This window comes from Calidris pugnax, unplaced genomic scaffold, assembly GCF_001431845.1.
Source record: "Calidris pugnax isolate Ruff unplaced genomic scaffold, ASM143184v1 scaffold20, whole genome shotgun sequence".
NCBI lineage: Eukaryota > Metazoa > Chordata > Aves > Charadriiformes > Scolopacidae > Calidris > Calidris pugnax.
In genome coordinates, this window is record NW_015094510.1 from 29,571,771 (window position 1) to 29,584,697 (window position 12,927).

At 39.5% G+C, this 12,927-nt stretch overlaps 1 protein-coding gene across 7 annotated transcripts in view; it reads right to left on the reverse strand.

Moving 5' to 3' along the window:
* Positions 1 to 336: 336 nt before the first annotated feature.
* GRIA4 (glutamate receptor, ionotropic, AMPA 4) overlaps positions 337 to 12,927 on the reverse strand; it is a 223,209-nt gene continuing 210,618 nt past the window's right edge. The window contains exons 14-16 of one of the 7 annotated variants that reach the window (XM_014965881.1): positions 10,570 to 10,684; positions 8,196 to 8,330; positions 337 to 1,478 (exon numbers count right to left, since the gene is read on the reverse strand). In XM_014965881.1, coding sequence (XP_014821367.1) covers positions 1,314 to 1,478; positions 8,196 to 8,330; positions 10,570 to 10,684 — 415 coding nt within the window. In that variant the 3' untranslated portion in view covers positions 337 to 1,313. Of the gene's footprint in view, positions 1,479 to 8,060; positions 8,331 to 10,569; positions 10,685 to 12,927 lie in introns of those variants that run through there. The other 6 variants (XM_014965887.1, XM_014965886.1, XM_014965882.1 and 3 more) reach the window with 6 other exon arrangements.

The following is a 12,927-nucleotide window of genomic DNA, read 5'->3' on the forward strand; positions in this document are numbered from 1 at the left end:
ACCCTGGGTTGCTGGCTACCAACACACTGTATCTATCACATGAATCTGAAAGAAGGTCTTTCTGGCTTTCCAGCTCCCTTGTATCTCATCCCTTGAACTAAACCCTACACAAAATGAACAAACCCTATCACTGACTAGTACTAAAATACCCAGTGAATAGTCATGACAACACTTTGGCAGCTTTGAGTCCCTCCTCTCTAAAGGGCTTAAAAGCACTTCATGAATGTGCAGAGACTCAGACTGTCTCCGATAAGGTCCTGCATCCTGCGGCAAGACACAAACCACCTTACTTTATTTTGCAGGTGACATCCCTAATGATCAGAAAACAACTCAAGCTCTGTCGATATTATAAGAACGTTTGTTGTTTTATTCTTTTTGGTGGGTACAAAAACCACAGTTTCTTACACAGAACAAGATTATAAATAATATCTGTAACATGAGTGACCCGTAGTCTCTTTTGATTCTACACTGCAGACTGATGACGTACTCTAAACATTTTATCATTTTGTTTCCTGTATTAGACAGATGCAAATCTGTGGAACACGGAATGATGGAACAGAATGAAGGTAACAGCAAACAAGAGGATGACCAACAACTTTTATAAAAAAAAAGTCTCTGAATTTTATTACAGTGATGGCATTTTATATCAATTATTGCAATGAATTGTTCCCTAAGATGGTTAGAAAAAAGAATTGTGTTGTCCTCTACCGAATTTACATCAGTTAAAAAGCAAGCATGTTTCAATATTCCTCTTTTTTTTCAAAGAAAATGTAAATAATTTTTTTTTTTTTTCACAGGATTTACATATTTATTATTTTCTTATCACAGTTTAGTGATTCATTTCTACAGCTGAACAGCTGAGTATTCTTCCATTGTATATATTGATGTTCTGGAGACACAGGTTAGCATGTTCATTGACTTCTATAGCTATTTTTCTCTCTTTGTCAAGACAAAGACCAAAATGTTGTCCTTTCTGAGCATGTTCTTCACAGTTTAATGCGCTAAATTGGCAAGTCTTATTAGTTTTAAGTCCACTCAAGTGAAATTTGCTGCTGTTAATACACCCTTCCCAGCCCCCTCCCCCCAACAAAACTAAATTATGAATTTTCCTGATATAAAATCTGAGTTTGGGTTTCCGAGCTGAGCTCATGCACACATTGTTGCTGATGATGTCTGGCGCATTTGGACGTACTTCCCTTTCTCAGCCAAATTATTAGTTCATCAATGACACTCCTATGTCGTTACAGTCTGTGCTGTGTTCCCATCAGTCACCAACACAGTTTGATTAAGGCACTCGATTATTTTTTTGGTTTTTATGGTAGGTCCGATGCAATTACAGCCAATCCTGAACTTTGTCTAATTGCAGTTCCAGTATGCACGGCCTTCGGGCAGTCGGGAGTCAATACGCGTCCGTTTTCTCCCACACTCCCTGTGATGGATAATCTGGCTTTGTTTCTTATGGCTTCAGAAAAGGTAAGCTAGGTTTGAAAAAAAGGAGAAAAGAGGGAAGTGTTACAATGTTTCTGTCCTTTAACAAACCAGGACACAGCAAACACCAAAATATTAAATTTTAGACATCTGCATTTTTTCATGTTAAATATAATTAATTATTAAATAAAATTAATTATTAAATATAATAATAGTAATAATCATAAATATAATACATAGCATTTAAGTCTACTAGGGGAATATAACTAGCAATTCTGAGGGTAAATTTCACTACAGTAAATCATTATTGATTTAAATATAAAATCCAAATTTGATCAAGAAATTAACAGAAGAGGCAATACCTTCATCTAAACTGCTTCAAACTGCATTTATATACAGTGAAATGAGAATCAAGACCTTTCATGATCCTGAAAGCATTAGCATCTGTGAATAAAGTCATGCACAGGTGTCTACAGGCTTAGACCTTCAACTAGTAATGTCAAGAAGAAATTTAACTACTGAAAATTGTTTATGAATTGCAATAGCTGTATCAGCTGTCTTTGTGATAATTCCATGGATCAAATCTAAACAAATTATTACTTCGTTTCACAATGCACATATTTAGTATTAGTAAATTTGAGAACTGTCCTCAAATCTCTTTTCATATATATATTTTTTTCTTACAATTAGAGAAGGTGGGAACTTTCAAAGGAAATGTAGTTTATTGAGAGAAAATAAAATTTTCTATAGTTTTCTACATCAGGTCTAAATCTTCCACAAGAAGGTTTAAATTTTTGTTACCTCAAAATCTTTCCTTTCAAATAAATCAGAACAAAATATCTTGTTTAGGGACTAACTGACTCAGGCAAAAAGATTGGATTTGTTAAAAAAAAAAAAAAAAAAAAAGATTTGTAGTTATGCCATCTAACTTTAGTCATCCAAAAATCAGTAACAGCTAAAAGAGCGCTCTCATGTGTTGATAGAAAAAGCCAAGATGACTAGTTGACTACATGATTTCCAGATGACTAAAATTAAGGAAGTGTGTAAGGTCAACCAATGTAGCAAGGACACGTTGGAACAACAGGTGCCCAAACTACGCGATGCTGAAACAGATTTCAAAGATACCATGTTAAGATACCAGTTAGTGGGGAAACAGTTAGTGGGGAAATCTGATTTCTACCAGCAGAAGCTATAGCCTATGCAATTAACTCATGTAACTAGTGTGCAGGGATGCAATCTGAAATACCAACTGGAAAAAGAGAGACAGGAGGGTGCATTCACATAGGAGCAAAGGGATGACAAACATAACAAAATAATTTTATTTGCCTTATTACTGATCTCTACATTTAGAACTTTGTCCCTCTGAGCCCGGTTTCTCCTTCCAAGGTAGCAGTGAAATCCTGAGTTAGGCTTTGATTATGCTGAAGTTAATTTTATCTATGTGTCTGTATACGTATGAAGAAGTCCCAAACGTTTTTACTGCTTCTGAGTGCACTTCTGTGAAAATGCACCAGTTTAATATTGCATTCCTATCAGTGGCTCCTTCAAAAAAGAATTCTCAAAAGTACAGCTGCTGTTGTGGCACAGCCGGAGCTTGGATATAAAAGCTACTTTCCAAATCAATTGCCCTAAAAATGTCATCCCTCACAAGCAGCCGAACTCAGGAAAAGGCCTCAGTTTACAGAGGGCATTATGGCATTCCCCTTACGCTGAAAAGCCTTGGCTTTGGTAATCATCAATTGCAATGTTCAAAGTCACCATTTGAAAAGCTTCCCTGCTGCCACAGTACTTTGTGACAGGGACTGCCACAAACATTTCTTGACCGAATTCAACAGCTAGATATAAAAAGGGAGGGAGAGGTAATGAGGGAGTGGGGACCTGGGCCCACACAGTACCAAAAACCTCAACTACTCCCCAGCAGCAAATAAAAATGTATGCATTTGCAAAGCACAGACACAGAGCAATGTGGTGTAACTCCACATAGTGCACGTCTGTTGCAAATGGATGTCGAGGACTGGTAACTCCTGCAGAAATGCACAGAATGTGTTCCGGTCAACGGCAAGAAAAAAAACAGGTGCTTTAGCTTTGGGTAGGGATGAAAGTCCAAACCAGACTAGAATGTAAACTTGGGTGGGAAAGGCACAGCTTACTCCAGGTGTGCTAAATTTCCCAGAAAATCATCATTGTGTACCAGCCATCATCGTGTACCAGCCATTGTGTCTCTCCCTCAGTTGGAGCAGCTATCTGTTCATGGCCATTCTGGGTTTACCACTGGGAAATCTGAGAGAGAACTCAGATTTATACGGGATATATGAGTTGTGTGTAACTGTGGTTTTGTAGCTCAGTCTATATAGCTTTCTGGCCATTGACAACACACTCAGGACAGAAACACAGTAAAAAGGGATCCACCAAAAAAACAATAAATCAAATAACGAACAATTTCTCAGCAGCCTTCCACAGAATAACAGAAAAAGTTGCAATAAACCAACTCCTCTCTTCTCACGGGAGAGGTTAACAACAGCTCAGCAACACACCACAGAAACAACCCAGACAGTTAACAAAGCCAGGAGGAGCAGGTCAAACTTGTACTTGGGAAGGTGCCATAAAGCCAAGTAACCAGGTAAGCTTCTGTGTTATATTTTAAACTATGCTACGGGCAATAAGCCAGGATAATACTCTGCTTAACTGTGCTGTTAAAATTTCAGAGTTATGGCCTGGCTGCAAAAACATTTTCAGGAGAGGCTGGGTTGAGAGGGAAAAGTCTTGGTATTTACTGTGACTATTACTCAAATTGTGAAAGACTGTGTGCGGTAAGTGTATGCAGTTAATAGTGATAATGCATTTTCAAATTTGTCATTAGTTTTGGTTAAAGTACTTGTGGAATTAATCACATGAAAACACTGACTGCACTGTTCCTACTAGGAGATGGGAATTTAGGAAACTCATATCCTCAGTCTCTATAATAAAAATATCCTAGTCTATGCGGGTTCTTTTGTTGTTCAGGCTTCTCTAGTACCTGGGCCACACAAAAGTTTCTTTGGAACAAATATTTAAGATGAACTTTTAATGTTTTTTTCTCTCTTGAATATGAAATTGGAAGTATACAAGTCATAGTGCGTTACAGATTTACTGAGCCATCCTGTTGCACTTCATCTTTTTTGTAATTAATTTCATAATGTTTTCATTGCTTTTTGTAGTTTTGTAATTGATTTTGTTAATTATAAAAAACAACATGGGGTGGGAGAGCAAGAGAAGGCAGCTGAACTGGAAGCTGGTTCATGAGCTTTATGGCCCACTGAGAAGGCCATGGAGAGGTGGTGGTGGTGGTGGCTGGCTGGATACTGGGACAATCTCTTTGAAAGCCTCTGGGTTTGAGGTGAGGAACTCAGTAGGGCTGAGTTCCCTAGAGAGCAGGAGAGGAGGCTGTGAGGCTCCACACTGCCCTCAGAGCATCAGCTCAATGGGTCTACTAAAGGCTCACTGCTGATACCCAAAAATGTTAAACTGCTGCCCAGGGGAAGAGGAAAGGATTGTTTCCTCCTTAAAGCAAACTTCCTTCCCTGCCTTCAGCAGATGCAGTAGCCTGTCGTCCTGTCTGAATGTCTTAATCCCACACGTACAGACTGGTCCTTTATCATACAGACTAGTCCTTTATCATACAGACTAGTCCACACATAAAGACTAGGTCCACATTTTCATTTTCTGCTGCCTCACAGGCAGGTGAGTTTCCTGAGACAACTCACTTTTTACTGGATTAAACTAAAAGAAAAAACATGGTAATGAATATTAATTGTCAAGAGGGTTATTTAAACTATTCTGTATTAGTTTAAAAAATATAGTATTAAAACTATTTGATGTTAGATTAAAAAATCAGCGCATTGGTTACTCATGCAGGTTAGAACCGCCAAGCATCTTTCCATGTTAGCAAGTTTTAGTCCCAGTACGATCCCTTTACTCCTTGGATAAATAAACATAATCAAAGGTTTTGAAATACAGGAATACCTGTAACGAGTGCTGCGGGCTCTGTACTGCTGCCAGCTAACAGGGGTTTAGGACTAGCACGGGTATGAACAGATGGCACAGTCTCCCTCTGCAGAGCACAGCACACAGGTAACCCCTCGCTGCCTGCATGGCTAGGGATGTCCATGTACCACCAGGAGAGGATACTGGACCTTGGCAGTCTTCCACATATAAGTGGTTTTATAAGAAGTTCACATGCTGAAATTTCTCAGGTAAATATTACAGCAAGTAAGTAGAATAAAGAATTTCAGAAGTCTATAAATATTTGCTCAAAATCCTAGTTATTTCTAATTTTTTTGGGTGAATTTTTAAATGTCTGCATCCTAAAATGTTTTCAAGAGTTTATCAGAAGTTTTGACTGACCCAAACACAAATTTTCAAGAAAATAAAATGCGACATGGGCCTTTTTTCCTGACTTATTCCAATAAGTCCCACAAAAATCCAGACTTCAGAGAAAGGTACTTATGACCTTTCCTTAAAAAATAAAACTCAGTTAGCCCTGAGTTTTATTTCAAAAAGAAAGTAAAGCAAAACTAAATTCTACATGTATAATCATCGTGTTGTTGCACCGAAATGACAGAGTTGGGAGGGAAGTCAGGGGACTGTCAAGTTATGCCATGCTTAACGTGCTACGCCAGTTTGGGTCAGGTCGGTATTTAAATAAAAGGTTTGGGGTTTTTGTTTTCTTTCTTTAAAACTATGTTTTGGATGCATTGCACCCTGTAAGCTTGATAAGGAACATGTTTTTTGGGACTCTAACTTTTATACCAGCCTGGGGACACTCTCATTTGTGGACACATCACTAAAGAATTTACAGGAAAAAGATATCTTCATTTGCATTTGGAACAATTACTTGCACAGGATTATTTCTTTTTAAGATCTTTTTTACTGACGGTAGGCAGTGAACTTGGGAGATGAATATTAGCATCTGGAAGTCCCGATTCCCAGTTCACAGTAAGGAATACTGGCCCATACTCTTGGAGTCCCCTAACGCCTACTATGCCTCACATTTTCACTAGTGAACAAAGTGCACAGCTAGGAGTTTTTTTTTTTTCTTTACATGGGGAAATGGGGCAGCTCTGTTACAATTAAAATATACCCAGAGTCACGACTTCTTGTATAACAGGGAAGAAAAGAAGACTACACAGTGACAGTATGTCTGGGACCGTTTCCCAGCCAGCGTACGCCAAGCCCCCTCCCTCGCCCCCCGAGAACCCACCTATTCCTTGCAGCGCTCCAGCTAGCATGCTCAACCACCATTCTCTGCTCACTCTGTGTCTGCTCTGTACTGTATGGTTCGGTATTGTACCGGCTGTGCCTTTAGACTGTAAGCTCCTCGGGACAGGGACCTGTTATGTGTTTGGCACACTTCACCTATTGTACAGCGCCGGGTACTCCAGCGCTATATAAATAATAAATAAAAAATAATAATTGTATCTCCAGTTGTTTCCTCCAAAACTTTTTTTTTTTCCAGGTGGCAACATAAAAATTATATTATTCATCTCCTTTCCCTAAATTTTTGTTTCTTACTTCCGCTGTAGGGATGGCTCAGTGATTTCAGGAAAATGTAGCTCAAGCTTTTTGTTAAGAGAGGGGATGTGTGGCTTGCTACTTGCAAGGGCAAGGAAGCTCCAGTTAGCACCAAAGGGCAGGGTCCTAGCTGCACCTTCATTTAAAAAGCAGCCAGTACAGCTTGGGAGCCGTGTGAAAATTATATTTAGAAGCCCCATTTGCTGCTACGTGCCATTTCCAAAGGTCAGAGAGTTGATCTGACTAATGATTAGTTGGCAAGATACTCACTGCATGGATGAGAACAAGTACATTTGTAAACCATCCCTGCCCGCCTGCTCAGGGGAACTGTGCAGGATGCAGCTCGGCAGCATCAGCGGTTCAGTCCCAACATCACTGCGTGAGCATCTAAATTACACTAGTCCTGAGCTAGGTAAGGGGGTACGTTACTGAAAGCTGAGGACAATAATCAAGGTCTATTCTCTGGTTAATGACTTTTTGTAGTTGTTACAGTGGGCAAAGGTTGACCTGAAGCGGGATATTGTGAAAAAAATGCCACACAATTAGCATAAAACATGTACCAAAGGGAGGGTGAAGGAATAGGGTGGGGAGGAGGGAGAGAAGGTAAAACAACATTTAGACTTCTTGTAACAGTGGCTTGTCTTCCGTTACGTTAACTATGGTTCAGTGACGTTGCCTATCCTAAATCTTGATTATAATGAAGTCCCAGTTAGGGCCAACATTGAATAATAAAGGCTTACAGCAATTTGTCATTAGTAGAGTGCAAACCTTTAGGAAAATAGACTGGCCAATCAAGTAATTAAACACTGGCCCTCTGAATATATATTTTATGATTTCAAATAGTTGTCATCTCCCAACTGATTCGACAACATTGAGTTGTTAAAAATATATTTTTTATGTTAAAAATTCCTTGTAATGCAGATGTCTATTAGCAACATATAATAGTATACTGTACATCTGCAGCCAAAAAAACTGAACCACTTTGCACTGAAGTTTTCCAAAATATAAAGCTCTGTTCAGAAGCAAGCACCACTAGACAGACATGTCACAACACTGCGTTACAAGATGCATCACCCACTCACTGTAGTAGGCCCTAAGTCCTACCCCTAAATTTTAATACTTTCGGTTCCATATACGTTGTAACCTTCTCTATAAGTTGCTAAATTCTGGGTATTCTGCGAGGAAGTTGGGTTAAAAGTCTGTGCACTCTTTGCCACCTTCATTCGTTTCGCCTCTGCCCTGGACTTGTAACAGAACTCTATCAAAGCCACCAGCATTGCCAAGCCCAAGCCTCCAACCAGAATGTAGAAGACTCCAGCAACGTTGCTGAGACTCAAGGCACTCGTCTTGTCCTGGGGAAACAGAAGTGACACAGTTAACCCCGGAAACCAGACCCCTGGACGCACAAACTACACATTAAAACATTGGAAATAGAAATAAATAACAATGTTTAGCTGAAATTAAATGACAGTTGTTTACATACTTCTCACAAAATTTGACCTATTTGGATCTACAAAATATATTTTAAGCACCTAATTTTCCCAGTTGGCACAAAAAATATTTTAAGTATATTGCCAACACATGAGGATGTCATTGGTTGCTTACTGCAAAGCATTACTTCCACGAAGTGGAGAATTAAACAATGACATGTCTAGCTCTCTTTAGGGGACATTTTAACACTGATACAAAACTGCATTTACATAAAGCTCTTTAAAAGCTTTGAAATCCAGAAATCCATTTACATCAGACAAGACTCTGCTTGATCTTTACAAACACAGTAATTGTACTTGTGGTAGGCATTGTTGTTAATTTAAAAGATCCAGACTGAGTTTCTGATACTTAAATAACAGGTGAAAATAACATGTGAGGCTCAAGTTATTTCTTTGAACAAACACTTCCTTTGAAAGTGCACGCTGTACCATACACATCATGATATATTTGCCTCTTGCCGATTACTGTATTTTGTTTTTACTTTATTATATGTTCTGGAACATGCCCATGGACTACTACGGCTCAGTAATAGTACAATTTTAAATATTAATTTCTGAAATCTTACACATTATTTATAATTTAGACAACAGCAAGAACTTTCTTTAGCAAATTATTAAATATGCAGCATTTTATAAACTATCACCTTCTTGGACTTACTGTAGTACATAACTATTCTACATTTCTCTATACTTCACTGCTTAGTTATGAATGATATTTTTTTATTTGAAATCCATGCGCGTTTTAGCACAGTTCTCAAGGAACTCTCTCAGGATTGACTTCCATATACTACATTGTGCACCTTAAGATACTTATAAAGCTTTATTCTTACGCAGACTATATAATTTTATCTAAAGTAAGGACAGTACTTAACTTTCGATTGTAATCTCTATGAAATTTTAACTTACAAAGAATGCAAAACATTTGGATTTTTAATTTAAAGAGGCACTATTCGTTGTGTAATCAGTAGATTAGCACAGTAACAATTCCCAAGGGCTCTAGGGGTGTTTGGGGCTTATAGCTGGGTCCTGCTTTGTCTCATTTTAGCTGTCTCAGAGGACTCTGAATACCTGGGAGCTGACTGTGTTCCTCTGGTGGCCATTGCCAACACGATGCTCGCAAACAAGGAGGAGACAGGACTGAGGAAGACCTGTGGTAGGTTGAGGCTTTCTCAGCTCTTGTTTACAGGTGCTCTGCCCTCCTCTCATCTGCTTTACATGCCTTTCTCCAAAGCACTTGCCAGAAAAAGCAAAATGTGTTGGAAGTTTGTTTCCCAGGTTAATTTTACCCGCTTTCCAGCCAGGTAACTCTCAGGGGAGGCAGGCAGCAAGCAGTGGCTGCCCGTCACGCTTCCCTTTTAGCTCTGGACGGTGTGGGCTGGCACGGAGACAGGCACTGTGAAGAAATTTCATACTCCCCAAATACAGGGCTGGGATCGACTGTGGTGCTTCCCTGCCATCAGAAAACACCCACTTCTGTGTTTGTCCCCAAACAGAAAGAAATTGAGAAGGCTCCACTCCCTGGAGCTGTCAGGATTACTGTTTGGGAATGGACTAGGGTAAACATTGGAAGCTGTAGAAAGCTATTAATCATTGAAGCCTTTCACTTCAAAGCTCAAGCTAAGTCTTCCTTGGGTCCTCAAGGGACCTTCCCAAAGGGAGCCAGGTACAGCCACCCTGGGCAGCGATGAAAGGCAGTCCTTCCCGCTAGTGTTTCTCCTTTTCCAAAAACTGCTGAGGGAGGCCAGCTCCGAAAGGAGAAGGCGTGAAGGGACGCTTCCTAAGTAGTCAATGAGGAAAGTTCATCTCCCTAGGCTGCGAGGAAACAACTAACCCAACTTGCCTCCCCCAAACCCCAACTCCAACCTTGTAGCTCTTCAACACATGCCCTGAACATGTAGGACGATGTTTGGGGATTTATATTACTGAGGACTTTAAAAAGTAATAGTGCTTCTTTAAATTAAAGTGCGACCCACATCAAGATGGGGCAAAGCTGATTTGTTCTGTGTCTACAGCTGCTTATTTTATTTCTATGTCATTTTGTTTATTACTTCCTTTACTGCTTTGTGAACACGATAGTAGCTCCCGAACTGCAGCGACTGACCTTACTTCCAGAGTCCTTGGGTCCACATTCACCTTTATCGTACCACCATTTGTTTTTCAGCTTGTCTAAGACGCCTGCCTCACTGAGTTTCAAAACGGCAAGGTTTACAGGAGTTCTTCACGTGGAAAATAACATAAATAACATTATATATGTTATTTTATGTTATTCAAGTAAAACTACATAGAATCGCATTGCAAAGTGACAGAGCAGAGGCCACAGTGGGTGCTATGTCATGTACTGTTGGCCCAGGTTTAGAGACAGACATACGACCGGGACCTGCTCCATCGCTTTAGGTAACAGGCACATACTGCTGGGGAAAATTTGTAAATAAATAGTATGCAATTACTGTGAACCCAAAACTATTGGCTCAGACATATTAACAACATTCCCTTCAGAGACATATATAATACAACTGGATATATGACTTACGAAATGTACTCATTTGTGTTCCTTGCTTTCAATCTATTTTCAGTTTGCATGCATACAAGCTAATAGTATGACTTGGCTACAGCTATCAGCTATTTCCTTTACTGCCCTCAAAATTATGCTGGCAAGAGAAAGGAGCGGCTTCGTGCAGTTTGCTGCCCGTAACCACTTGGCAGAGACCTGTAACTGCCCCCAGTGCCGAGCACGGCGGGCGCCAGCAGATCTGCACGCAGAGAACTCAGGGGGAGAGCTGTGATGCCCTTATCCTCAGCTAAGAAGCACATGACAGTCAATCTTTCAATTTAATTTCCTGTTTCAACATTATGTTAAAATTCAAAGTTTTTCCTCAAATGACACTATTCAAATAAGTCTTTCAAGGGTTCCAGGCTGATGATAAATTACTACTCAGAACATCTTCTCTTACTTGTGGTATTTGCTGTGAATGACACAATGGAATTTAATAATTAGAAGAAAACTAATCTGATGCCTCAAAGTCATGAACCACTGTGGGTCTACACTGAGGTTACCTAAACTCAGTGAATAATCTCAGAGTATTATGGTAATGCCTCACTTCATGCAGTTGTATTAGCTTATTTTCTAAAACCCTGATTAACAGACTTATTTTATGTACTTTCCACTTTGAAACATTGACTGTCCAATTCTTAATGTGGTAGGCATATAGATATCTATTTATGTGCAGGTGTGCATGAAAATACAATATATATCAGAGAAGGAGCTAGAGGAACAAAAATGGCATGTGATAGATGGCCTTCTGGTGATGTCACAAAAGATAAGACCTGATCCTGTGAGTGCCAGCAGATTCCTATGGAAAAATTAATCTCTTGTAACATAACATAATCCATACATTGCTAAAATCTGAACTCATTAATTCAAGGCTTAATAAATAAATAAACCAGTGCAAGCATTAATTAGTAAGTGTAACTGAACTCACTAAAGTAGTTACTATGAAAGAGAAAAGGAGATTGTAGTTATACTCTGTAACTGGCTTAACTGAAAATCCCCAAATCCTTATATACAAATGTTTGTGCATGTTTGAGTATATCTATATTAAATATACACGTAGCAGCTGGTGAACCATGTATGCTACTCTTAGCCTTAGGGATCCTGTCTTTCCAAACATTCTGATGACTCTTTGTATATCTAGACATATAAAGTAGAGGGAATTCACCTCAGGTCAGTTTTTCTCCCCAGAAGTTAAGCCCCAAGCTTGGCTGCCTCTCTATGCTTCACTGCAGTTAAAAGAAAAAGGTAAGTACCTCCAAAAGATGGGCTTAGACATCAGTTTTAACAAAGGATGAAGCAATGCTGTTGAGATGCCTGTATCTGTTTGCTACAGAGGAAGTCTCATGCCTCAGAGAAATGACAATTTTTGACAGTTACAGTTGGGTGACAGGATTCCCAGGTACTTTCAAGTGATCCCCTTAAGTAAATGGAATCTGCTTTCCAAATCCCACATATTTAATTCATATGGAATACTCTGCTTCTATACAGAAAAACGCCTATTTCTTGACCTTTTTTGGTATTCAAACTTACATTTTGTCTTCGGGCTTCCTGGCAGCAGGTTGTGCAGGTTGATAGTGGAATGTGAGAGTCCCACAGCTGTGAAAGGAGTGGGTAGCAGTTTGGGTTGCTGGCAAGTGGCCTGTCAATATGATCCTCTCTTTGCTTCTAGTACAAGCGCGAAATGATTAATATTACTTGGATAGCCATCGTCTGTAACATGTCATGCATTGACACTGAGCCACATTTCAGTGCCCCTAAATCCCAGCAGTGTAAGAGGGCTGGTTATGGCAAAGATAAGGGATATCCAGGTACTGTTCTCACATGGAAAATCAGAATCCTGTGGAGATGTTGCAGATTAAACTGATTAAAGTGATAATTAGGGCTCTAGATAAACTATCAAGACCAGCA